Raw genomic sequence first — 26,221 nt, forward strand, 5'->3', positions numbered from 1 at the left:
TTTTCAAGTTGGCCAAAAGCAAAGAAGCACAAGAATTGGTAACAAGCTGACGCCTCCACCTTCAACTGACCCACAAAAGCAGCGGCCAGCGACAAGCGACAGCGTTTATACATAAATAATGCTTACCGTACTCAAGCGTCTTCCTGACTGTGAGAGCGGGACTTTTGGGGTAGGTCCAAAAGCGTCTGACGTGTGTGTGCGGGCTCTCTCCCACTTCCCTCACCATCATGGCACTCCACTGATCGGCTGTTCGTTCTCCCGCTCCCGCTCCCACCCCGCAAAACGCCACGTATTATTACCGTTCATTATAATCCATCGTCTTTGGTGGATACCCTGTCGAAGGGGTATTATGATTTTGGGCGCATGTGTGAGCAAGGCACACATAAACTACATACATATGTATTTCTGCCATACGAAACATACAGCTGAAACTTTTGTTGGAATTGGAAAAACTAATATAAAATGTGTGTCATAACGAAACATAAGGGGAAGTTGTTCAACAACACCATAAGAATGATGGATGTGTACATATGTATGTGCAAGGGTATCAAAAGCTTCGGTTGCCAAAAACAGACACTTCCTTCCTTTCTTGTTTTGCAAATTGTTTTCGTCGTTTTGACTTTTTTGTGGCTTTGTTTTTTTTCACATTTGTTTTGTGTTGTCTTTTGTTTTGATCGTCACTTTACAGTGGTTCAACAGTGTGAGAAAAAGGGATCGAGGGCCCAGGGTGACTAAAGGCGCTCCATTCGAATGGAGCTGGCGACAGTGTGGTGTGACGTCGTGGGCCATGGACCGGTGCCGGGCCGGACGGTGCGGATTCTGTGAGTGGCCGGCCAGAGGTCAGACCATATCTATGGGCCATAGAAATGCAAAAATCACAAGTTGCGGGCGATCTTCTTCATTCAACTGCTAATGTTGGCCCACATACCAATGTCGGTCCAACAGCTCATCCAAGCACAACTGCCACTGACTCTACCTCACTGTCTGTTCCTTTCGTTCTCTCTCTCTCTCTTTCCTAGCTGGGAGGACGATGAAGGAGGCTCTGCCGTTGGCGGTGCTGCTGCTGTGGCTAGGATCGGCGCTGCCGCCCAGCTCCGGATCGGCGGTGCTCATCTCGGACATGACCATGACTGTGATGGTGGAGCTCTCGTCCCGGCATCCCTTCTGCAAGATGCACAGAGATCGGTGAGTCACCCAAACATATGTATGTATATATTAAACATACATATATGCATCTTCCGATCTTACATTTTCCATGGTGATTCTTTTCCAGCGGCGACATACAACGGATGCTGCTGCAGTCGGATCCACGACGCATCCGCCAGGTGCCGCGCGAGTCGGTAATGGAGCTGGAGGAGGTGTGCCGGCATCAGGGCTCCTATGGCCATGAGTTCCGCGGCGCCCTGGGCTTCATCTATCCGGGGACCAAGTGGTGTGGCCCCGGTACAGCGGCCACCAGCTATGACGATCTGGGCGCCCATACGCGGGAGGATCGCTGTTGTCGCGAGCACGACATGTGCCCGGATGTCCTGAATGTGGGCGAGTGCAGGCGGGGATTGTGCAACCGGGGTACCTTCACCCGCTCTCACTGTGACTGCGACGCGAGATTCCGGCGCTGCCTGCAGGCGGCCAACACGGAGACGGCCAACACATTGGGCGCAATCTTCTACAATGTGGTGCAGGTGACGTGCTTCCAGGAGCGCAGTCCCTGCTCGGCGCACCAGAGGTTCGAGGATTTCTATTACCGCACCAATCAGTGCCCGGCCGAATTCCGGCAGGCGGACCTCTATGTCCCGCCACACGGGGACAATCTGATAGCCAAGATCCTGGCCCATCCAGTGCAGCAGGGTCGTGCCCTGGCCGCCGCAGCACCGGCCCTTGCCCCGGCCAAGCTCACGGCCCGCCGCTTTGGCGTCAAGCTTGCCAGCGTCGGCCTGGCGGCAGTCAACATTATCCGTGAGGTGGTCCAGCGTCCGCGTCTCCTCTGGGAGAGCCTGCAGGCGCCCGTCAGTCGTGAGCTGCCACCCCGGTACGGGGCATCGTCGCCAGGCGGCTACCACTACGAGCGGCCGGGGCCAGGGTCGTCATATGGCTATGGTAGCTACGGCTCCCGTTGGAGCTGATGGTTGGGAGCCGAGAGAGCTCAGAAGACTGTTCCCGTGTAGTATTAGTAGGAATAAGTCATAAGTAGAGCCCACTGTCTGTCGAGCCATATGCATGTGTGATTCGATTCCGGTTCCCCTACCCCATTCCCCATTCCCCATTCCCACTCACGCTCTGCATATCCATTAGCTAGTTGTCCACCTCTCCACTTCCTCCAATAAACTCGTTGAGAACTTTTATCCATAACTATTGCTCTCCCTTCCCTCATTTATGTCTCTCTCCCGCCGCTTTGCCGCCTGCCTTTCTCCCCACAGGGCTGGCTACAATGAAACGGAACAGGAGGCCATATGTGCCCAGTGGCAGTACCAGCCCTCGGAGAAGTACGTACCCAGTCAGCCGCGCACTTCTTCCTAGACGATCAAAGGGACGGAAGGGACTGATGGATGCCGACCTGGACAAGCTACTCATGGAAACGGTTACAAATCTACACAAAGCAATTACAATTACAAATGCAATTACAATTACAAGTTTAGCCATAGAATGTGCACAGTCGTATCGATATGATACTACATATTTCCGCTTTTCTTAACCTGATCTGATGAACCTGAAGCCGACCTGAACCTGAACCTGAATATGAATCTGAATCCTGAACCAAAGCCAATGCCAAAGTTCAAGCAACAGCATGGAAACTAAATAGGAAAATATATACATATATTTTCATATATTTAGAGCATACAACAAAAACAGATCTATATACATATATATATACAAACAGAAGACAAATATACATACATATATACTATGTCTATATAATATACATATGCACATGTACATGTGCATAGCTGTTTCATTTTGAAGTGAAACTCATGTTGGGGGCCAAATTGGGCCATTCGAAGCCCTGCAGCTTGACCGGCCGTACCTCGCAGAGCTGGCTGACTCGAGACGGTGAAAGGACTTAGACTCATTCAACGTCTTGCCAAGACCCTCCGGCACTTTATAAGATATTTTTGAGGTACATATAAATAATATTTAATGAATTTGGCATTTTGGTGCCAAGATTAGGCGGGGAGGCACATGCCGCTTGCCTGGGAAGCCTTGCACTTCGTCGGATCGAAACTATAATACTCAGAAAACTTCACTTAAGTACGTACCAGTATCTGTGAAATTTCTTCAAAGGAAGTGAGAAAATCGAATACAAATTAAATGTATATTTTTCATATTTAATGGCATATGTATGTATGTATGCTTGTGCACAAACACTTAAGATAGAGAACCAATCAGCATGACTTTGTCTTACGTTGGATACCTTCAACTATGTCTATGTTTTCGGGTCACACTCAAAAAAAATCGAAATTCAATCAGCAGTAGTGTCATTGTCATTTAGGGCTGCAGGAGGTTACCAAGTATTTCTGCTGCGACGTGTCTCGAGTAAAAGTATCCTGTGAAATATATGCACATTTAAATGTACATATATATTTACGTATCTGTGTGTCTGTGAGGGGTGACTGCCGTGACCTGCCAATTGCCTACAAGAGCATCCAGAACGTGGGCTTGTGACCGATGGGGCCAGACTCAAACCCAGAGCCCTCCTCCTCAGTCAGTTCTTCGATCTCTGGGTCAGACAACCATAGCATAGCTTGCTCCCCATTTGGTAGCCGTTCAGCGCTTCGGATCTTTAGATAGATCACCTGCAATTGTACAGTATTGAACAGAGCGCGTTGATTGCAATGCAATGCCGCCGGGTGCCACTTACGACCATCAAGCAAACGATGCACAGGATTATGGGTGAAGACATTTTGCACAGTGAATCTGACGAATACTCCACTAGTAATTTCACATACAAAAGAATTATGATCCTTATAGATTTGAACAGAAGTCGTATTTAATAAGTAGTTACTTATCGCCTGCTACGAATTGTCAGAATTGATATTATATTATATATTGGATATGGGGTAACCTTTCATTCCACAATTGTTCTCTTTGTTCTAAGGAGCAGAAAGCGAAGATATATTTGACTTGCAACTTGATAGAAGTTTCATGATTCCATTATCACCTGATGGCAAATCTTGCAAGCAACTTCTATGGATGTTGGAAAGTAATGAATAAAAAGGATCTACCAGCTGCAAGTGGATGTTTCTATTAGATTGTGACTGGGTCCCATTCATTTGTTTATAATTTTCGGCTATCATTCTGGCAACTAGATTTCACTTGCACACATTTCTCTTTTGATTCATTTACCTCAATATCGATAGCAATCATTTTCTGAAATGCTATCCTTTTTCGCTCTACTTGCAAACTCAATTATTATAGGCTCAATTTAAACTCAATATAAACATAGTTTTATCTAACCTTCTTGATCTGTATTTTCCATCAAGAAACATTAACTTTGGACTTTATTCTTGATTCTCTTGATATTCTCATTTTCTTTTCGTCTGTTTACAAATTACAAAAAAAACCTTTCGAGTCTTAATCATAGATGTTTTTGTGTGGTGGATGTATGGGGGGTGGGGGGGTACACGATAAGGATTATTAAACATGAATAAAGTATCTATAAAGACAATAAGGTATTTAGATCAAAAAAAGTTTTTAAAAAACAAAACAAAAAAAATGCAGATAAATGAAGCTAATTGGTGTAGGTCCTTGTTGGTGTGTGTGTGTGTGTTTGTGTGTGTTTAGGTTGTTAAGGTTGTCAATCCTGTCATTGGGTTGATGCACTTTTCTTGTCATGCTCCTGACATTTCTTATAGTAGTTGTCCTCCTCTGTTTGGTCTTCCTTTGTTAGGCCCGCAAGGCCACAAACTGTTGGAACACCTCCAAGATGTGTGTATCCAGGTCGGAGGTGAAGAGCAGTGTCTCCAAAGTGCTGCTATATTTCTGGACTTGTTCGTGATGCTAAAAGTAGTCAGTGCGCAGATTTAGTAAGGGAATACCCTAAGGCATATGGATGTGGGGCATGGACTAACCATTAGAAAGACCTGCTGCAAACGTCCAATGGTCCATCGATACCAGTCCGTATCCGGGTCACGTCCATCTGTATCGGAGCGCAGCATATGCTCCGATAGTATCATGATGAACCGCTGGAAAACGATGAGGAACAAACGCTTTTGGTTCACATTCGCTGCCTCCAGTTTCTCCTCCATGCGCTCCACCGCCTGCCACAGAGAAAACGAAAAGTCACAGACAGACAGACAGAGAGAGAGAGAGGGGGATCATCAATCAGTGAATGGAAATGCATGTTGTTGTGTAGAACTTACCTCCTCGGAGGGCTTGTCGGCATGCGTGATGGGCTTCTTGCGCTTTGTCGGTGCATCCTCATCGGATTCGCTGGACGAGGAGTCCGCCTTGGACAGCTTATCCTTGGCCACGCTTAGCTCAGAGTCTGCTCAAGCGATTTTATATATTTAAATTGAAATCGAAATTGGTTTAAAGAAACGATCTATGCATATGTAGGGGGGCGACAACTCACTAAGCTTGATCACGTGCTTGTTCATCTTCTTGATGGTGAGATGTAGGATCTCCCAGAGATACATTTTGGTGAATTCGCTGGTCATCTCCTTGGAGAATATCCATGTGGCCACCGCCGAGCAGTCGACAATCTGCAGCTTCAGCAACTTATCGACCAGCACCACCATCATCTGCTGGTGCGAGGACCACAGCTCATAGATATTGTGCAGCACACAGATCTGTGCCTCCTCCGTCTCGGCCAAGGCACGAAAGACCGAATGGAATTTCGAGATGGCCGCAAAGCTGTGCGAAAACGACTTGGATCCCAGATTGAGCAGCGTCTGCACAAAAACATCTATTTTCAGAGCATTAAAGGTACCATCGGACATCTCCTCGCCGCTATAGCCGCTATTGGGTATCTCCTTCAAGATGTTTACCACCTCCTCGGGTGAGCACTTTTGCCGGATGGCCACCACCAGTTGATGGGCCACCGCAGTACCAGGTAGACTTGCTACAGAGAGTGAGTGGGAAAGAGAAGAAAACGAAAGTCAGGAAATGATTCGAGATAATTTAATGGCATTCGGAGGAGTACAAACTCGTACATACATATTATGTATGTATTTGGTGTACAGAAAACAGACATATATAATGCCTGGATGGGATCGTATTTGGCTGCTCTTAGGGGCATACCCATACCCCCATACCCATACCCATATCTGGTTGAGGTGACACTTTCGTTGCAATTCGCATTTCATTGCTCGCTTTTGCTTACATACAATACCCGTACCATGTGTGATTCATGGCGTGGAACCAAGCGGCACCACCACCACACAACACCCGACTGGAGTTTGCCTCTGGCACTGCCACTGCCTCCGTTTGGTGCGTTACTAATGATGGTTGTGCTCTGGCTGCCAATTCCGCCAGCTCTCCCAGGGCTCTGGCTTTGGCTCTAGCTCTGGCTCTGCCTCTGTTGCACCCGTTTGCTCTGTCATTACATGCAGTTTATTGGCACTTACGTCAATTATGTCAAAGTGCCTGAGTGCCGGAGTGGCGAAGCACTGCAGACAAAAGAAGCCAAGCACGGAGCTAATTATGCGGCCATTTGGCAAGCCAATGCATTGGCAAATGCGGAATTTATTACGACTATCACGGCAATTATCAGGGCAACACATTTGTAGCCATTATATCAGATATTGGTTTTCTCTTCTAACTTTAGCTCCCAAGGCTTTTCAATCTCTTTGTTTCAAAGGTCTTCCAGCCAGAACATTCTTTTATTTTGAATATTCCAATAGAGTTCTAGCACTCTTTAATCATCACTTCAATGTTTTCCATTTTAATATTAAAATTCTTCCCATTGCTCTTCCACAGACAATGTCAATGCTGGCCCAGAGAGGTTTGGTTTGCATGTCAAGATCATGTGAGATATTCGCACACAGTCAGCCACAGTCAGCCACAGTCGGGGGGCTATTCTATTCCATACAAATTTCCCTACCTCCCTACACCTACACCTACACCTACACCAGAATCTTTGATTGCCAGAATTAAATGGAAATCTTTTCACGGGAATCTGATTTCCAGCTCAAATTGAGCATGTCCAAAAAGGGCGGGTGGATCCCCACTCGGGTGTACTCCGCGCGTGGTTCAATGTTATACAAAACAGAGACCGTTCCATTGGCTAGGGTCGTATCTACGGCAGGTCATCATCATCATCATCATCATCTCTCCATCACATCTGAGATCATCGGCAGGAAAGACGGAGAACCTTAGCAAGGTGAAATCGCCATACGGAACCGCATAAGCAGAAGAGAACGAACCGCTGCCATCAAGGGGGGGGGGAGTGCTGCAGCTCACCGAAGCTCAGCGAACCGAACCAATGTATATCTCAATGGAAATCTAAGGCAAAAGCTGTTCGGTCTTAAATGGAGGCTATAGCCAAAATGAAATCAAAAACTTCAGAAGCACACAACAAAACTAGATCAAAATCAAAGGCCGAACTTGGTTATACTCTAACCAACAACAAATAAGAAGGGACAGCAGAGAGAACTATTCCGAATATATCCAGGCTGGGAGGAAGGTATTGTTGTTGCTCTGTCCATAACAACAATTAATTGTAAGATACAATTTTACAGATAAATCAAATAAATATATCTATCGATCCAATGGGTATGATCAATTAAAGATATTAAACTGGAACCTAGGGGAACCCTATTTATACATGGAATGCGTCTTTCAATGACCAAAGATAGCTGCTAAAAGGCTTCTGCTTTGAGTACATGAATCTAGAACCAGATTAAAGATTTTTTAAGATTTTTTAAGACTCCTCAATTCTAAGATTTAAAGGACTTCAGCAACTAAAAACATATGTGGATAAATGAAATATTCCACAGCTAAATTCATATTCAATTTAAATTGATTCATCCAACATTTAATATTAAAGAAAATCCTTTAGGAGGCAGCAATCTCCCTCTCCTCTCCGTAGCACCTCGCTTTCTGGGCAGACAGGGTATCCCTGGCGGATACACCAAAAACTGTAGCATTAGGGGGTGCTGCTGGTGCACCGCCCTCGAAACGAGAGTGTTGCATAAATCCACGCTACTCTATGCAAAAAAAAAAACAAAGTCGGCCGCGTATTGCGCAAATAAACAAAACGTACGCCCGCTGGCGGCGACGCATCGCTTGGCTGCCCCAACGAAAGCAGCAGCAGCTCCAAGTCGCGGATGCCACAAGACAGACAGACAGACAGACACCAGAAGTAGCAGCAGCAGCAGCAGCAGCAGCAGTGGTAGTGGCAGTGGCAGCATCGTCTCCCGCTTGATTATTAGCGAGCACAACTGGGGGACGCGTTTCAGTCGGTCTTTCAAGCGCGCGCAGCTCAAACGTCTCCAAAAAAATATATTTGAATATATTTGTTTGTGTGCTTTATTCTTTTTTTTTTAGTTTTGTTTTTTGTTTTTTTGCTGTTGCTGTTTGTTGATTATTTTCGTGCACTTTTCGGTTGATGTGTGATTGCCCGAGCCCAAGACAATGGGAAGGAATCTCGGCTGCCTACTGGGCTTGCTTCTCATGGCACTTGTAAGTTGAAGGAGAACCTGACCCCCAGAAGCATCTCTCCCTTTTGCATCTCTCCAACTATCCACCCCGCGTCTCCATTGCAGTTGCAGTTGCATTCGGGGCATGCCATTGTCGGTGTTGGTGCTGCACGAGATCTGGTGCTGACGCCCAAGCAGGGCATGCAGCTGACGGGCAAGCGCATCTTCTACGAGGAGAAGGATGTGCGGGATCGGGATGTGCGTCCCTGGGAGCGCACCCTCAAGCATGTCACCTATGTGACACTCTTCACGGACGCCGCCGTGGGCGCAGCAGCCGGAAATCTTAGGTAGGTGAACCCACCCAATGGACTTCCTTCTCCTTTTTGCTCATGTCCATCGCAGCCAGCTGCACGAGTACCATGACTTCCTGCAGACGCCCTACATGTCCGCCGATCCACTGGCACAGTCCTCGACGGGTGGTGGTGCGTCGGCGTCGACTCCTTCCCGGTTTGGGGATATCATCACCCTGGCCACAGGACGGCTGGAACAGCTGCCCAGCAACGGCAGCTATCGCTTTGTCGAGGGCACCGCCAGCGCTGCTGCCGGCTCTGTTCAGCGGCGTGCCCTGTGGCAGGTGCAGCGCATCCGCCATCGGGATGGCGACCAGGGACGCCACCACTACCACTACGAGATACGGTTCAGCGTGACGCCACTGACGCCCCCACGGACAGCAGTGCCCACATACCAGATGAGCTACATCCAGAAGGAGTCCGACTATCCAGGGAGCTTCGCTCGGCTCGCCCATGAACCTCTCGCTGGTGGGGGATTTGCTTCCCAGCGGCGACACGATCGCGAGCGGGAAAGAGAGCGAGAGCGGGAGCGGGAGCAGGAGCAGGAGCAGGCCACCTTTATCCATGGTATCTTCCAGCCGCCACCGCCGCCACCACAGCCTCACCTGCCACCAAAGCTCAACATTGGTGAGTATATCAAGGGGGGTGGAGCGGCAGCTCCGCCTCATCCACTGGACCTACCAGGGGGAGGCCAAAACCTCTTCAATCTGGGGCTGCGTTCAAATTTCATTGCACCAACCACATTCCGTCCCAACTATCCGGCGGTGAGGCTGGGCCCGGGCCACGTTGGATTGGACAGCCCACCCATACGATATCCAGAGGTGCCCCCAGAGGTGGGTGCACCACCACCACCAGGTGGTGCTCCATCGCCTGCTCCTGCTGTGGCTGTTTCTGCTGCTGTTGGCGGTGGGGTCACACACCATTTCCATCATCATTTTCTATGTGGCACCGGGCGGTGGTTCAGGCGCGGTGAACCAGAGTTGAGCTATCGCCCATCTGCCGCGACCACGCGGAGTCCGCCTCGCGCAGTGTCCGGATACTATCATTACCAGCGGCAGCAGCAGCAGCTGCAGTCCCAGCAGCAACAGCAGAAGCTGCAGTCCCAGCAGCAGCAGCGCCAGCCTGTGCACTTTCCCAGCTCCAGTTACGGCTCGCACGAGTCCTACGAATCGAATGAGGATCCCGAACAGGAGCTGCTGGTGCGCAGTCCACAGATCTTTGGACAGGCATCCAAATATCAAACGGCAAAGCTGCCGCCGCTAATCATCTATGCGGATGCTGGCATTTCCGGGGCTAATGAGGACGAAGACAAGTCGTTTGTGCAAAGCGAACCTCTGGAGGAGACAGTGTATCGCTACTCGGAGCCAGATCCACTGTATGTCCATCAGAATCCCATTGATGTGCTGCATCTGGATGAGCATCGTCTCGAAATAGAGCGAGACAGGGACAGGAAGCAAGAGCACGAGCACGAGCAGGAGCAGGAGGAACAGGGGCAGCAGGAGGAACAGGGGCAGCAGGAGGAAGAGCAGAAGCGAGCCAGCAGCAGCTTGGAACAGCCCGAATTGGCAATCAGCTCACCCACAACTGAAGACCCCCCAGCTACGACGACCAGTGCTCCACCAGCAACAACAACAACAACCACAACAACAACAACAGCAGCAGCAGCAGCAGCAGTCTCCAGCAGCACTCAAGCAACAGCCACGCCTGCACCAACTGTGAGCAGCGCCAGCAGCTTTGTGTCCACCTCCACACACTTTAGTCCATTGCGAAATTTGAGTCGCTATCGGACAACGCCGCGCATAACTGCTGGAAGATCAACGACAACGACAACATCCACCACAAGCAGCACGGCCGAGCCAGCGTTGAGCAAGTGGGCAAGACGTCGCAAGGAGCAGCAGGATAGCAAGGCCAAGAGTAGCTATCGCCATGAAGCCTATGTCTCCACCAGCACCAGCACCAGCACGAGCACAACTTCAACCACAACAGCAGCACCAGCAACAGCAACAGTCACAGCGACAGCATTAATGCAGTCCTCAACGACTGCTGAAGCGTCCGCTGCAGCTGTAGCTACACTGAAGACCACACCGTTGCCGCTGCCCCTGTTGCCGCCGCCACAACGCAGCGAAGTGGTTGAAGTTCTCACACAGAAATCTGTTAGCAGATCGGTGAGCATCAAGGTGGGGGATAATGGCGAGGAGATACCCTTTATCGTGGATGATGACGAGAATGAAGTGTCGTTTACTTAAGTTTTAGCACAGCCCCTCCCCACAGAATAAAGTTATACTTATGTACATATTCGTATTGATATTTAGAGGATGGTTGTTGGGTTGCATGACTCACCTGCCTCCTCGCTGGCGTACTTGAAATTGGGGGCAGGCAATTGAGGTATGAGCTTTCCATATGTGGTGGGCATCATTTCTGTGATGCGCTGATGATACGACAACCTACAGGAAGGGAAGGGACAATCCACATTGCATGTATGGCCATAAATGGGGATGGGGCTTTGTTTGCTTACCGCAGGCACTTCTGGAGCACCTCCTGTATGAATTTGGGCCTCGGATGTTCGCCATCGAGCAGCAGGCAGCTGTCCCATTCGTCCCACGACCATGTGAACTTAAAGTTGCTCAAATGGTACGAGAACCAATTGACAAAACGATCGAAGCACGATGTGTTCATCGAATCGATGCGCATGAAGAGGATCTCGGTGGCCTGGGCCAGCACCTGGGGCAGGGTGGCCGGCTGCAGTTTACACAATTCAATCAGTATGGAGCCATAGCAGATGTCCAGATAGCGCGGTGTCGGCATGTGGAACAGCTCCGCGAATATCACCTCCACAATGCAGTACTCGAGTGGTATCTTGTGCTTGAAGGGGAAGCTGAGCAGCTGGGCGGCACAGTCCTTGCGCTCGTGATGGTACGTCTCGATGATGTGATGCAGATGCTCCTCGATCAGGAAGCGTTCGATCGAATGGGCGCCGGGTAGATTCGGCCCGTCCGGGCAGTCGGTGTAGTCGAACATGCGATAGACGACCCAGGGCATCGGATAGACAAAGGCATCGTTGTGGGGCGGCGGTATGATCTGCGGCAGATTGTGCTGCAGCGCCTCGCATAATATCGTGTCGAAGGTGAGGTACGGCCGCGGTATGTGCTTCTCGGCCCAATTGTCCTGGCGTAGTTTTCGTATCTGGGCCCACAGGCAGTCGAGATATTCCTCCTGGGGATGCGGGGTGTCCGATGACCAGACCCGCAAGGCGTAATGGTGCTTCTTCGAGCGCTTATTGAGATAAACCTCGATGCGCAGCAGCAGCGACTCGAGGGCCGACTCCTTCTTCTCGTAGAGGTCCCGCCCCACCCAGGGCAGGGTGGAGAGGACGGCGAAAACGAACCAGTCGCGACGCACCTGCGGCACTGTGTCCTCGTTGGACACATCGATCATGGTGTCAAGCAGCTGCAGCAGGCTGGTGGCCGATATCACATGACAATTGACCAGATCCGCGAGGAATCGCAGCGAATACCTGGCCGCATCCCAGCGGGACATTTTGAGCGACTCCTTGAACGTCTTGACCATGTGGTCGACGAACTCGCCACCGAACTTGTAATTCTTCGCATTCAGCAGACCCACCAGCGTCGTGTAGACGGTACACTTTTCGGGCATACGGACGGCACAGTCGGATAGGATGCGCAAGATCTTTAAACGGAATGTGCCCAAATCGGCCTCCAGCACGGACACCAGACCCTCAAGATTCGATTCCACGGAGGATGTGCTGCGCTCGCCCACGCGCAATATCAGCGACTCAAGGCGGTCCTCGATCTCCTGGTTCTCCGACACCCGCCTCCTTTTGTTTCTCCTATGGTCTGCAAGTGAATGAATGCCACACCCCCCGTCCCCAGTTCAGTTGGATGATGGAAATGCGAGTGGAATATGTGCTGTACTCACCATAGCCCTCGTCCTCCGTATCGTGTGCACGTCGACGACTCATATTGCCACAACGCTAAACCAAAAGCTGTGTCTTCTTGTACCTTTTGCCACCGGCACACGCGACAACACTTTCGAGTACGGATTCGGCGGCTGCTGCTGTTGACTGCTGCTTGTTGCGTGCACCGTGGGGGTGCGAGTCGTCTGGTATGGCTTGATATATATTGAAAATATTAATTGATGCACATGCACTAATTTTCCAATCCAATCCAATTGTTGAATGACAATTTTTCTTGCGGCGTTTCTTTTTGCATAAAATATCGCAACCACATTGCGATTTATTGTTATCGATTAGTATCGTTGGTCTAGTTAAACTCCCATCCAGTGCTGCCGATTCCGTTTTTTTCTCGCCCCATCTGGCTTTTTGTAAAGGAGAATTGCGGGTGTCTGGTTTCCCAGCCTGAAATTCCCAAACAAATTCCTCAAATAATAGCCAGTGGCGCAAAATAACGTAATTTCACATTTGTTTGCTAATTGCATTGCCCACTGCATATAAATATTTTAACCGCTTATAATTGCTCAATGTAATAGCCTATGCAACCGATCTTTCGTCTCTTCGTCTAGCGCCTTTCTCCTTTACTTTTCTATCTCGCTCTATCGCTCTTTCGTTTTATCCATCGCTCGTACTCGGCTCAGCAGCAGCCCGAGCTTCTATCGCTTATTTAGCTCTCTCTCTCTCGCTTGCATTAGGGAACAGGCAATTCGGCCCGCCTGCCCTTTCTCAGTCTTTAATTGATCGTCATCATTATCGCACTCACGCTCTACCGTCTTGATCTATCACTCACTTCTCTCGCATATTAAACAGACCCTGCGTCTTCAATTCATCGCTATGATTTGATCAACCGGTACATCTCGCTTTTACTTTCGCTAAACCTACACACCCCATATTTCGCCTACTTAACAAATAAACTGTACACACATAAACTATATCGAATCTGCTCGACTTCTTATTTAATCTATATTCAACAGCTAGTGAAAACGCTCGCTAGCTCAACAGCGGGAGTTCTGGATATTTTTTAAATATGCTTGGCTATTTTTTAAAGTTGGCAGCACTGCTCCCACCTGCATAACTCCTATCGATAGGCGAACAAGTTTTGTTTGACCTGCTGGAATTGGTCGGGACGGGACGGGAGTTATTCTTTCTTGAAATGAATGTAACCAACTGCCTGCTATTGTGCCTTGGAGGCTTGCTATTTTGCACACACTTTTGTCAGAGCATTGAGCCCTTGACAATTGGGGCTGCCATAGGGATTAGCACCGTCGGCTTAACATATTTCAAGAGCCAGACCTATTGCCGGTTTTATGAATGCTGCGACGACAGAAGCATTCCTGCCAATATAACCGGTAGGTTTCCATTGCAATATGTTTTGTTCTCTGACCATAATCACTCTCGATTCGACACTCTTGCAGCGCTGCGGTTGTCGCTGGAAAAAACACTATACGGCCAGCATATTGTGGCCCAGCACATCATACCAGCACTGACAGCGCACTTTAGCGCCCAGAGCAAGTCGCGAAAGCCGCTGGTGCTTAGTTTTCATGGCCAGCCGGGCACCGGAAAGAACTTTGTGGCCGATCAGATTGCCAAAGCTCTCTACTTGGAGGGATCGAATAGCGGTTATGTTGTGAAGTACCTGGGACGATCGGACTTCCCACAAGCCGAGTTTGTTGGCATTTACAAGGAACGCATTAGCAATGAGGTACGCTCTCATTTGAGGAGTTGTCCACGCTCCCTGTTCATATTCGATGAGGTGGATAAGATGCCCAGTGGCGTGTTGGACACGCTCACCTCGCTGGTGGACTACAATGCCTTCACCGATGGCACCGACCACACAAAGGCCATATTCATTTTTCTGTCAAACACTGCCGGCACCCATATCGCCGACCATTTGGGTAATAGCATGAAGGCGGGAAAACTGCGCGAGGATACACGCCTGAGCGACTATGAGCCGCTGCTGCAGAGAGCTGCCTACAACATGGACGGCGGCATGAAGAAAACTAGTCTGATTGAGGCACACGTCATCGATCACTACATACCATTCCTGCCGCTAGAGAAGGCGCATGTTGTGCAGTGCCTGGAGGCGGAGTTCCGGCGGTGGGACAAGACGCCCGATAGGGATATCATCAACGACATCCTATCCTCATCGATCAGCTATGATCGCATGCATGGCCTGTTTGTCAGCTCCGGCTGCAAGACCCTCGAGAAGAAGGTGGCCATGGCCATTTACTAGCTTTACAAACGAAAACGTACTTGCACTTGCATTTGATATTATTTTATTGTTGTTAAAGGAATAAAGCAGCCACAGGCATATTTTTCTTTACCAAGGATTGAGCCACTTCAGACGAGAATCCTTTCTGAGCAGGTCCGTGTCCAGGCGCTTCGGTTGCCGGTCGAATGCATCGCGTGCCTCCGTGCGCACTTCCACGGGGCCAATATCCTTGGTGACCAGGCACTCGCCATTCTCCTTGAGTATCGTGTGCTTGACATCCTGTGCCGTGGGCTCGCCATATGGAAACGTGACCGGTGTGACCTTAATTAAATGCTTGATCTTCCACAAGCGGGCATTGTTCTCGGGTATGTTCTTGACCACCGTGTAGTCGCTCTGTTTGCCATCCAAGCCCAGATCTTTCAGAATGCGCTTCTCCCAGAAGGGATTCCCCTTCACCGGCTTGATGCGCTGCACTCGAAACAGTTTGGCGGGCTCTATAGGCGGATCCTGATGGTCGGGTGTTCTGCGGAAAAACAAATATATCATCAGATGGGGCTCCAAAAGCCTCCTCTTTTCTGTTCTGCCTCTCACCTGGGGTAGTAAATTATGCCCTCGTATTTCTTGCCATCCTTGTACAGATACTTCTTGTTGTGCTTTCCATAGCTGCGGGCCAGTGCAGTGCTCACCTGGAGAGGTGTCAGTAGTCGGCCCAGGTTCATTTTATCTAATAGTTTTGCAATTAAAAATACTATGGGGGAGCCGCAAGTGTTATGACATGGGGATGTAAATATCTATCGATATTTTTGTTGTTGATAATATATTTGTAGATGATACTTTTTCGGCCAGACCAGAGTAAAAAGGCCAAAAGTGTTGCTATACGCATGTGGTCACACTGGTCGGCAACTGTCAAAGTAAAAAAAAAAAAACCAGAAGTGAACGAAGTTGAAATTAAAAAAATATGTGAGCCTGCGGAAAATAAAAAAAACTAGTGCAAAAGTATAATCATGGAAGCTAAGAAGCCACGTGTAAGTAGTAAAATGATAATAGAAGACACCATAAAAAGCGCAAATTAAAGCAAAAGTCAACACAAACCGATCAGAAAATGGGAAAATGGAACCCCAAAGAGCTCAGCAGCGTCTCGGATTCCTCAATCGATCAGGACAACACTGCGGGTGATTCCAGCTCCGATTCAAGTAAGTCGTCGATGCCAGTTGAACCTCAATTTTGCAACTCAGGCTCAACTTCCTCGGAATGTGGTGGGAAATCGCCAAATCGCCAAAATGGCAGTCAACGGGGTAAGGGATCATACGTATTTGGGCGATATCAAACGATTTATGTTCATTCTTAATTAGCAATGGAGATTTTCTGGAGAGCCCTAAAGATTCCTCAAGCGAGGAGGACAACACAACATTGATTCCATCAATGGCACTGAGCGATGAGGACACAAATCAGCTCAAATCTCCTACTAACCAGGATACCAGAATGTTGGCGGACACAATCGCTGAAAAGTGGTACATACATATATTATTATAATGGATATTCAGATGATTTTTATTCACTTAACCCAATCGAACCACAGGGAATTTCATGAGAAACCCATCACTGATTATGACGAGGACTTACATGGATTTTCGGATGCCAGCTGTTATTCCAGCATCAGAGACGATTCGGAAGACGAGGAAACACTTTATCCTTTAAGCAAGTGAAGGGAAAGTTTGTTTGGGCTGCCATTTTCCACGGGTGAGGTGCCTTTTCGGTTTGACAGCTCGAAGAAAGCTGCCAAACAGTCACGCGCAAGTGGCTGTTATTACTCCGACGAAGAAGAAGAAGAGGCGGCTACCAGCTTTGGAACCGAGTTCTACGATGACAGTGCCAGTCACGGCCAGAACCCTCCCGAGACATTCATTTTTCAAGTCATCAAGAATAAGAAGAGGAAGATGGCCCTCAAGGAGTCCAGCAGCCAGAGCAGCTTTTACTCAGTTTGTGGACTTACTGGTACTATGGAGTGCTGCGCCTGTTGGCTGGACTGGCCGTTTGTGCAGCCAGGAAAAATCTTAGGCCACTCCGCATCCGGATGTACGACAATGGGAGCTGCCACGCAACGCTCCCCCTGGGCATCCCAGGCTGGACAGCCCGAAGAACGCCCCACGTTCTCGTCGCCCGCTGCTGGTTCTGGTCGCAGTCGCAAGAGAGATTTCGCTGGTCACACGAACGCCAAGGGGCTCATGAAAGTTGCGCACGCCTTGAAGAGTCTGTTTGGGTCGGAAGGATCTGCCCTCGGTCCACATATACACGACCATGGCCGGCTAGGAGGATTCCTCGCAAATTTCTAGGGAAATTCGCAGGTGGCCCGGAGCAAGCCTTCCTGGTGCACGTCTTCTCGGTGGATGCCTCAAAGCCGCTGGAGGATATGACGCTCAACACCGAGAGTTCGGACAAGCTAGTCAAGCGCAGCTTGCTCGGCCACCAGGGGAGGGGGCTGTCTACAGCTGCGCCTTTTCGCCCGACGGCCGCTACCTTCTCAGCTGCTCGGACTCCGATGTGCGTCTGTGGTGCCTACGCTCGTGGAACTGTCTGTTCATCTGTACGGGGCACCAGACCACCGTCAACTACGTAGTGTTTCCCGCCTGGCCCGGCATTGGCTCAAGGCTGGAACGGCTTGTGTATGGGACTCTGAAGAAATCCGAGCGCCCCTTTATCGGCCACGGCGGCGTGGACGTTGTCTGTTCCATCCGAACGGGCACTACCTGGCCACTGGCTCCTCAGGGGGCATTGTCCGCATCTGGGGCATCGTGAAGGGCCACCAGGTGCGTCTGCTCAGTGGCCACATGGCGAGAATCTGCTCTCTGGCCTTCTCCAAGTGCGGACGCTTCTTGGCCTCTGGAGGCGCCGATAATCTGGTCATTGTGTGGGACTTGCCACGCGAGCGAATGATCCGCTGCCTGAGCCACCACACGGCAGCCGTCAACTCTTGCGTCTTTGACATGAACAATAATCTGCTGGTTGTGGGCAGCCGGGATGGCCGGCTGTCCGTCTGGGACTTTGACCGCCTCGTCCAGGAGTCTGGAGCCCATGAAAACTCGTCTTCCGTACCGCCCGCAGAGGAGTTGCCGCTTAAATCGTATGCCAACCATGAGGGACCCATCTGTAAGGTTGCCTTTAACAGCGGCAATATCATGTTTGGCGTCCGCCTGGAGTCTTTCAAGAAGTCCTAGGCGCGCCGCATGAGAATATTTGAATATATACACCTAGATTAGATCCTCCCGTACATGGCAGAGACCAAATAATATTCGATTTGTAAGAATCATAAACTAATTACATGAATACAAAAAAATTATAAAGAAAATTTAAATTTGAGTTCATCTGAAAATGTAACATGTGCTGTTACTGTTAGCTGTTAGCACATGTTCACATTAGGGCGCACTGTTACGTGCACATGCAGTTAACAGTGGGCTGTTGGGCGCACAACATGCCGCCTGCTCACTCAAATTTGAAAGTTTCCTTCCTTCCGACCAGCATCCTGTGGTGGTTACTTCTGCCATCAAGGGGCGGGTATCTGGCATAACCAGCGCCATTTTGTAATCCGTGGCGACTCTTCAATTGGCGTTACCCTGCCGGTGGTGCATATTTGCCATTGGCTGCTGGTTGGCCAAGGGATGTGTATGCTGTGATGTTTTTTTTTTCGGTATAAAGGATGCTGCATTGTCCGCACCGAGCATCAGTTCGTCATTCAGGCTTTGCGCGAGCAGGCAAACTTTTAAGCTCATCTCCGGATTTCACTTGGACCGTGGACAAACCAAAGAATTGTGCGGATATTCGAATTTTTTGCTGTTTGAATATTGTAAGTTCGAGTTAAGTGCCAAAGCTAAGGATCGCGGATTGCGATCAAATCAAAAGAGCATCTGTGGATCAATTGTGGATATTTTGACTGGTTAAAGCCGCTCAGTAAATCAATTGTGGGTTCTTTTGATCCAGCTGAAACCACAGCAGGTCCCTCCTGCATTGGTGCCCATTCCATTATGGGTCCTGCACTTGCTGCTATCTGTGCGACTTCTCACAAAAACCCATTAAATAAATATGTAATATCAAATCATACGTTAACCGCAGAGGGATTCCCCGTTTCCCGTTTCCCATTTCCCCCTTCCGCAGTGTGGTGGGGTGGAGTGGGGTGCGGTGTGTGTGTTCAGGTCCCGTGGGCAAAAGCAAATAATAAACGTGCCGATTGTTCTGCTATTTGTGTAGGTGTGAAAATATGTTGCGAATAAACAATAAATACAATAAGTACAATAAAAATAAATGAGAATAATAGGAAACGCAAACAGGACACATGCACAGAAAGGGGTGTGCGCCCCAGGACAAGGACAACGACAACGACAAGGAATACGACTAGAACTAGGACATGGGCGGTGCAGGGCGGTGCGGGTCACGGCACACGCACCCTTTCACACAAATGCACACAAATGAACCAGCCATAAATAATGCGAGTGGCAGCAGCCTCTTTGATTTGCTTTGTGGCATTGGGCAGAGGGTGGGCAGAGGGTGGGCAGAGGGTATACACCCACGGAATACTTATGATCCTCGTCTTCTCTGTGTTCTTGCAGCAACTGGCAGCAGGAGCCGCCGCCACACACTCCCAAGATGGTCTACGACATGACGCATATGGCAGAGGGACCGCCGCAGAGCATCTCCCTGAGTCGCTACTATATGCCGGAGGATGACGAGATGTTGGCGCCCGCCAACAATGGGGGCCTGCTGCACGAGGACTATGCGGCCAGCACCACGCTGGACATTGAGAAGCGCTTCCAGGCGCGTATGTCCTGTGAGACGGCCGCCCAGCCGGCACCACAGCCGCCACCAACACCGGCGCCACGTCGCCGGACCACACCGATTGCCCACCTGGATCCCACCGAGCTGGTGGGCCTGTCACGCGAGGAGCGACGTCGCCGGCGACGGGCCACACTCAAGTATCGAACGGCGCATGCCACACGGGAGCGCATACGTGTGGAGGCGTTCAATGTGTCCTTTGCCGAGCTGAGGAAGCTGCTGCCCACGCTGCCGCCAGACAAGAAGCTCTCCAAGATCGAGATCCTCAAGCTGGCCATCTGCTACATTGCGTACTTGAATCACGTGCTGGAGACCCCCTGAGATAGTGGTAGCGCCTCTAGCTTCAACACCAGCTGCAGCTTCAGTGAGGCCATGTTCTTTGCTCCGCCATAGGATTGCGAATGGAACCCCCCTGCCCCCTCTCCCCCATGAACCCATATCCTGTATCCTGTATCCATCAACTATAAAGTACATACATATGTAAATACGTGTATGTATGTACGAGTATCTTTATTCTAGAAATAATCGCAAAACACCTTTTTTTGTCTAGCTTCTAAGTCGTGATATTTGTTTATACCTATAACTACTACAATACATAATACATACATATATATAAATACATACATACATATATACATAAATACATACATATGTATATCCCAGTCAAGCATTAAAGTTACAAAAATTATCTATAGTAAATACCGCAATAGAAGATACATTCTCTTCTCTTTTTATTTTTTTCATTCCTTAGCACAATTTGCCCCCCCAATTTCTCATTCATTCCATTTGCTGGGGGGCCACATCTGCCGTTGCAAAGTTTTCCATTTGCTTTGCCGTATTCCGCTCAAGTGCCAGATGCGACCAGATGCCAGCGCTCGCTCCGTCTCCCCCCTGCCCAGCGTCCCGCACACCCAGGCGTGTCCTTTGGAAGCCACGCCCCATAGCTGGCGCCAAAACGAAAAAACAGGGTCACCCTTTACACAATTGTCCAGATTTTCATGTTTGCATTGCAACACAACAAAATTCGTTCCTCGATTCCAAATTCAAATATTCAAAAATCACAAAATTAAAAAATCAACAAAAACTCAAAAATCCGAAACCTAAAAAATCAAAAACTCAAAAATTCCAAAATCTTTTGCTGTGTTTGTGGACAATGGCTTTTCATTTTAGTGCTAATCAGGTGAGTGCGCATAGAGAGCACCCTGTATGGGGGGGATGCTGTTATCTTTACTGTTATTTGCTGAAAGAGAGGGACACACAGCTAGAGAGAGAGAGAGAGACTGCTGCTGCTGCTGCTGCTCCACATTTCTGCTGGCAGCGTCCCAATTTCATAGTCCAAGTGCCATGTCCCTGCTGGTGGGCGTGGCAACCGGTTGCCATAATAATGATAATAATAATTCTGAAAGCTAAAAGGTAACAAAATCAATGGCATGGGCGCTCTCCACATACAACACTCCACGTTCCACGCTCCACGCTCTATGCTCTCTCTCTCTCTGCGTTTCACTCACCAAAAGAAAGGCCGAGCCCCGCCATTCAGCAGACATTCCGTTAGTCTGCCAAGTTCCTCGCTCTCTCTCTCTATCTCATTGAGTGCCATTTGTAGGCTGTGTGTGCGCAAGGAGGAGGAGTAGGAGGATAGGTGCGATAGGACACAGCAGCAGCCAGGCGACAAATTAGTCAGAAAGCAATATCTTAAGTCTCTGGACTGCGGGGCATCTATTCGATATTTGAATGGGTAGAGATTTTGTTGGCAATGCAACATTTATCTCGGCAGTAATTTGATACCTTTAGAAACACACATTAACTATTTTATACAGTTTAAGTGCAAAAAATATATTTTTTTGGCTAAAACAGCTCTAGAGGATTAAGGTGGATACAATGGGGGAATCCAATTATCCAAAATTATCCAAATATTGAAAAAAAAAAACAAAAACTGGAATCCTAAGAATCATATTCTTGAGTTATAATTTTACGATATTGAAACGATTTTAGACCTCAGAAATGTTTCTTCCAGAGTTCTTTGCAGAGCCCCAGATCGGAAAACAATTAGGGAATGCATTTCCCATGTGATACCAGTATTTATAGGACTATAGGATATTTCGGGTTGAGTCAAATAGTCTTTAAATTACAAATACAAATACAAACAAAATACAAAATACAAACAATACAAACAATTACAAATATAAATTTCTAACGTTCATCTAATACTTGCTTGAGTTTCCTCTTTTGCCACAATTTGTCGACTGCCTCTGCGGGCGTATCCTGCTTAAGTGGCGTTACGCATCCCGTTATCATTTCTATTTCCATTTCCATATCCATTCCATATTCTCTTCGTTCCCGCTACCGTTCCCATTCCCGCTGCCGTTCCACAGATCCAATTCCGATGCCCTTTCCTTTCCCGTGCCGCCTCCTTTGCCCACCTTTGCCTACCTTTGGGCGCTTGGCTTCCCAGCTCTCTGCGATGTTTTCCGATGGTGGTGCACGCTGCTGCAAATAGCGACAGTTAAAGTTTATTTACTTGGTAACGGGATTGGTTACCAGTCCGTTGTTTTGTTTTTTTTTTTTTTTTTTTTGTTGGATCCAGGCTCGGGGCGTCGCCTCCCGCCCCTGGCGCACCTTGTGTCAGTCGGGCAGAAAATTGCCACGCAACTGCAGTTTATTTACAGTTATTTTCATATGCGATTATGTACATACCATCGTAACGGTTAAGCGCGAAAAGGTGAAGGAATTTTCGCTCTTCCTTGGTGTATTTTTTTTCTCCTTTTTTTGTGCCTGTGGATCCAGCGAGACATTCGAAGATCTCCTTTTTGCTGCTCCCGCGGCGGACACACTTAATGACATTTCAATTGCAAATCGACAGCTGCTTTGAGGCCCAAAGCTGCTGAGGGCGGCAATCGAATTGAACGCAGGGACCTGCCACCCCCCATCCCTCCCCCCATCCTGTCCATCGAAAGTCCAGCAGCAATCCAGAAGCAATCCAGCAGCAATCGGCGGCATAGCGTGAAATTAGCTTAAGTGTTTGTCCTGCCACAGTCCAGGAAGGAGTACGGAAGTACGGTAGGAGGTGGAGGCGTGTACACAAGTGAGTGGAGTGTTACAAGTGCTGCCTGCCTGCCTGCCTGCCTGTCCGCTGCCTGCGCTGCATATCCAACCCGTGGTTCCGTGGAGTGCACGTGTGCACTCGGTAGCTTTCTGACTATCTAATCCTCTCTCTGGGCTCTGACACAAAAGACCATGTGATAAATTGCACCCCAGAGGGTTGCCATAAAAATCATCACCAAGGGGTGACGCGCACAGACAGAACAGACAGAACAGAGCAACACAAGAGGAACACAAGAGGAACACAAGAGGAACAGAACAAAGCAGAGTGCAGGAGATGGATTCTGGTTGGGGTTGGGGTGGGGGTGGATAACCCAAACAACCATTCAACTATCTATTTGTGTGCCCCTCTCCACATAAACGCAACTGCCTGCCATAGCAGGTCCATTCCATTCATCTGTCTGGGTGTCCTGTAATCCTCATTGTTGTTGGGTGTCGTTTAAACGCCTACAAACTTTTGTTGCTAATTGAGTTTAAAATCAATTTGTATTTCACGCTTGGCAAGTGCATCCATTCCATCCAGTCCAGTCCATCTATCGCAGGCAGCCATGGTAACCATCCAGGGGATTCCCCACACTCACACGTCCTCTCTCTCTCTCTATCCCTTGGCCCTGCCCTGTCCTGCCCTGCCCTCTCGCTGGGCCCTTCATCACATTCTTGTGTAATTGCCGTACAAATTTAATTACAGTTGCCGCATTGTGGCACACGTTGACACGTCCAAGACGCGTGCCCACTGCCACACCCGCAACTCCCCCCCCCACAACACAATCGCATCAATCAAGGGTCTCAATCAAGTGCTGACAAGTTACTAGGCTCGGTATCGTATTACCAGCGCGTCATCTAAGGCATTTGCATTTGTTAATGGAAATCCGGAAGCGTGGGAAGACTTTGGACAGGCAGGCGCCTTTACATATGTATATTCCCAGTAGCCAGTAGCCAGTAGCCCAGTTGCCAGTAGCAAGCATCCATTTGGCAGCAGCAGTACGAGATGTGGCACAAAAGAATGCCGTAAGGGCGTCCTCGTCCATGCTGTTTCTACTGCTCCAACTGGACCCACAAAAGCAGCCCCTTTTTCAATGCTTCAGAGTGTTTTCTGCTGGCTGCAGGAGGCTCTTAGTTCTTAGATATTTCCCACTGCCAATAGCCCAAATAGTACCCCAATACCCCAATAATCATTTCCAGTTTCCATACCCTTTAGTTTTGCTACTCTTTGGGCTGTTTTGCTGCCTTTGATGGGCACATCTCATAGCTTTCCATTCCACTTTCCATTCACCTTAACAGGTTCCTGGCTCCTGTGGATTTGCTGCTGGCTTTCCAACCAGCTGGCTGGCATATGCCCAAAACTTCTGATAAATGATTCTATCGGCTTAAGACCAGGTCTGAGGCTGGCTCATTTAAGGATCAGTTTGAAGTCTGTCCGTTTTTTAAGCCAGCCCAGACACACGGCTGGGACTCAGCTTCTGCTTTTGCTGCTGCCTTGGCTGGCTGGCTGGCTGGCTGGGCTTTCAAATGGCAAACACAAACATTGGCATTAAGTGGAATTAAACCAAATGCCTTTTTACACATGTTCCAGCAACAGAACAGAGATTACGCCGTGTAATTGCCCGCCCATTCCGCCAGTTACGTGGTGTGGGGGTTGATTCCGGTCCTCCTTGGTTCTCCTTCCATTGGGGGTTGCGTTTTTGTTTTTTGTCATCAATTGGTTTGCTTGCTCAGTGCCCATAAATAAGGGAATTACTTGCTTCAGACAATATGTGGACCGAGGCGGAGGAGGGTTCTGCCGCATTCATAACAGGTGTTGATCGAGTCTCTACCGTCTCTCCCCCTTTTCCCTTTTGCCTTTGATCTGCCTCTTTTAGTTTGAGGACCGCTTTCAGGCGCCAGGACTCTGCAATTGGGAGTATCCACGCTTTGCACCGCCACGGCCCAGGCGATACCTGAAGAAAGCCACGCCCATTGTGGACAATAGTGGTCACCTGCTGCCCACCGCCCGAAGGTGAGTCGAACGAACACACACACCACGCTCCATCCATCCATCCATATCGATAATCCAATTATCCTTTGCTGCACGGCAGGGACGGCAACTCCTTTGGACGATATCGTGGCACCTACGAGCTACCGCTGAAGATAACGCGCAGCTTTTGCGGCCACTATGACGCCTGCTTGAGCGGACGCTACAAGTTCCGCGACTTTCCACGGGATCTGTGCAACTGCCAGCGGGAGAACCGTCGCGCCTTGGCCTGCGACAAGCGGGTGACACTGGGCGTTAGCGGGGATCCGTATTGGGCGCGTCCCAAGTGCCAGTCCAAGTGCGAGGGCATCCAGCAGATCAAGGAGCTCCATCAGCTGAGTGTTCGCTGCAAGCGTGCCATTTGTCCCATCAAGGTGAGTATTTCGTTCTCCATTGCCTGCTGCTGCATGTTGACTGCATCCTGCATCCTGCATCCTACATCCTGCACCGCACTGTAGAGCCCCAGAACGGTTTGCGTGCCAGCCAAGTCGCGGATAACCTGCGTCAAGGTGGATAGATCACGCAAGCGAACCATCACGGCCTTCGCTGCGAATCGTGAGCCCAGCAAGGCGACCAAAGAAGAAGCAAAGACCAAAGCCCCCAAGCAGCCAAAGAAATAGAAGCAGTTAAAGATGAAGCAGATACAGAAGCAAACGAATATATAGATATATATAGTAGAGGCATATACCAGACACCGTCCGTGATCAGCCCAGGCACATGCTGAGTTATCGTTTCCAGCCCGTGCACAAATTGCACTTTGAATAAACAATAAATCCGGGCACCCATTGAAGCACTTGCACTAGCTTTTTGCTCAAGGATCTGCAAGATTATCTTCCCCTGCATCTGCATACTTCCCTTCCCAATTGGATATGCCTCCTGCATCTGCATCTCTTCATTCTTTGCACTGCATGCTCGCCTTACCCATCTTCAATTGAATCCCCATTTAGTTCAAAGTTCTATTGGCTCTAGCAAATATAAAAGAACACAATCCAAGGCATTTATGCAAAGTACTTTTCAAGGTAAAGCTACACAGGGGGGGGGGTTCTATCTGCCTCATACCATACCAGATCTGTTCATTCAGCCATAGTTCCATAATTTATTTAAGAAAATAGTAAAACATAATAAGCTGTAGCCTCAAAGTACTTACATAGCTGTTCGCAGAAGGAATCCACATGGGAG

General features: G+C 49.0%; 7 protein-coding genes across 8 annotated transcripts; 5 read left to right on the forward strand and 2 right to left on the reverse strand.

Moving 5' to 3' along the window:
• Positions 1–701: 701 nt before the first annotated feature.
• LOC111072428 (acidic phospholipase A2 PA4) lies at positions 702–2,854 on the forward strand. The gene is made up of 4 exons (XM_022364282.2): positions 702–821; positions 1,020–1,185; positions 1,274–1,726; positions 2,418–2,854. Exons 1-4 carry the CDS (start codon positions 788–790, stop codon positions 2,515–2,517), a joined length of 753 nt encoding a protein of 250 aa, XP_022219974.2. The 5' UTR covers positions 702–787; the 3' UTR covers positions 2,518–2,854.
• A 1,587-nt stretch (positions 2,855–4,441) lies between these two features.
• Positions 4,442–13,163, reverse strand: LOC111072443 (nuclear cap-binding protein subunit 1). Its single transcript, XM_022364320.2, has 7 exons — positions 12,863–13,163; positions 11,442–12,780; positions 11,267–11,370; positions 5,570–6,058; positions 5,358–5,482; positions 5,067–5,255; positions 4,442–4,995 (listed from the first exon to the last, which is right to left on the reverse strand). The coding sequence occupies exons 1-7, from the start codon at positions 12,903–12,905 to the stop codon at positions 4,882–4,884; spliced, it is 2,403 nt and encodes an 800-aa protein (XP_022220012.1). The 5' UTR covers positions 12,906–13,163; the 3' UTR covers positions 4,442–4,881.
• Positions 13,164–13,983: 820 nt separating this feature from the next.
• LOC111072463 (torsin-like protein) lies at positions 13,984–15,219 on the forward strand. The gene is made up of 2 exons (XM_022364364.2): positions 13,984–14,245; positions 14,312–15,219. The coding sequence occupies exons 1-2, from the start codon at positions 14,050–14,052 to the stop codon at positions 15,127–15,129; spliced, it is 1,014 nt and encodes a 337-aa protein (XP_022220056.2). The 5' UTR covers positions 13,984–14,049; the 3' UTR covers positions 15,130–15,219.
• Positions 15,156–15,902, reverse strand: LOC111072465 (39S ribosomal protein L30, mitochondrial). The gene is made up of 2 exons (XM_022364366.2): positions 15,700–15,902; positions 15,156–15,631 (listed from the first exon to the last, which is right to left on the reverse strand). Exons 1-2 carry the CDS (start codon positions 15,825–15,827, stop codon positions 15,217–15,219), a joined length of 543 nt encoding a protein of 180 aa, XP_022220058.2. The 5' UTR covers positions 15,828–15,902; the 3' UTR covers positions 15,156–15,216.
• A 1,290-nt stretch (positions 15,903–17,192) lies between these two features.
• On the forward strand, positions 17,193–18,323 carry LOC121403793 (uncharacterized WD repeat-containing protein alr3466-like). Its single transcript, XM_041591983.1, has 3 exons — positions 17,193–17,358; positions 17,454–17,649; positions 17,726–18,323. Exons 1-3 carry the CDS (start codon positions 17,193–17,195, stop codon positions 18,321–18,323), a joined length of 960 nt encoding a protein of 319 aa, XP_041447917.1.
• A 526-nt stretch (positions 18,324–18,849) lies between these two features.
• LOC111072467 (helix-loop-helix protein 1) lies at positions 18,850–20,489 on the forward strand. The gene is made up of 2 exons (XM_022364369.2): positions 18,850–18,949; positions 19,710–20,489. The coding sequence occupies exon 2, from the start codon at positions 19,747–19,749 to the stop codon at positions 20,251–20,253; it is 507 nt and encodes a 168-aa protein (XP_022220061.1). The 5' UTR covers positions 18,850–18,949; positions 19,710–19,746; the 3' UTR covers positions 20,254–20,489.
• A 454-nt stretch (positions 20,490–20,943) lies between these two features.
• On the forward strand, positions 20,944–25,689 carry LOC111072444 (protein Flattop homolog). 2 transcript variants are annotated; one of them, XM_022364322.2, is made up of 4 exons: positions 20,944–21,112; positions 24,909–25,027; positions 25,107–25,416; positions 25,501–25,689. In XM_022364322.2, exons 1-4 carry the CDS (start codon positions 21,086–21,088, stop codon positions 25,660–25,662), a joined length of 618 nt encoding a protein of 205 aa, XP_022220014.2. In that variant the 5' UTR covers positions 20,944–21,085; the 3' UTR covers positions 25,663–25,689. The 2 variants fall into 2 exon arrangements, with proteins under 2 accessions (XP_022220014.2, XP_022220013.2); XM_022364321.2 differs by having other exon boundaries at positions 20,962–21,112; positions 24,891–25,027.
• The last annotated feature ends 532 nt before the right edge of the window (positions 25,690–26,221 follow it).

The sequence above is a fragment of the Drosophila obscura genome, unplaced genomic scaffold (genome assembly GCF_018151105.1).
Source record: "Drosophila obscura isolate BZ-5 IFL unplaced genomic scaffold, ASM1815110v1 contig_165, whole genome shotgun sequence".
NCBI classification, from domain to species: domain Eukaryota; kingdom Metazoa; phylum Arthropoda; class Insecta; order Diptera; family Drosophilidae; genus Drosophila; species Drosophila obscura.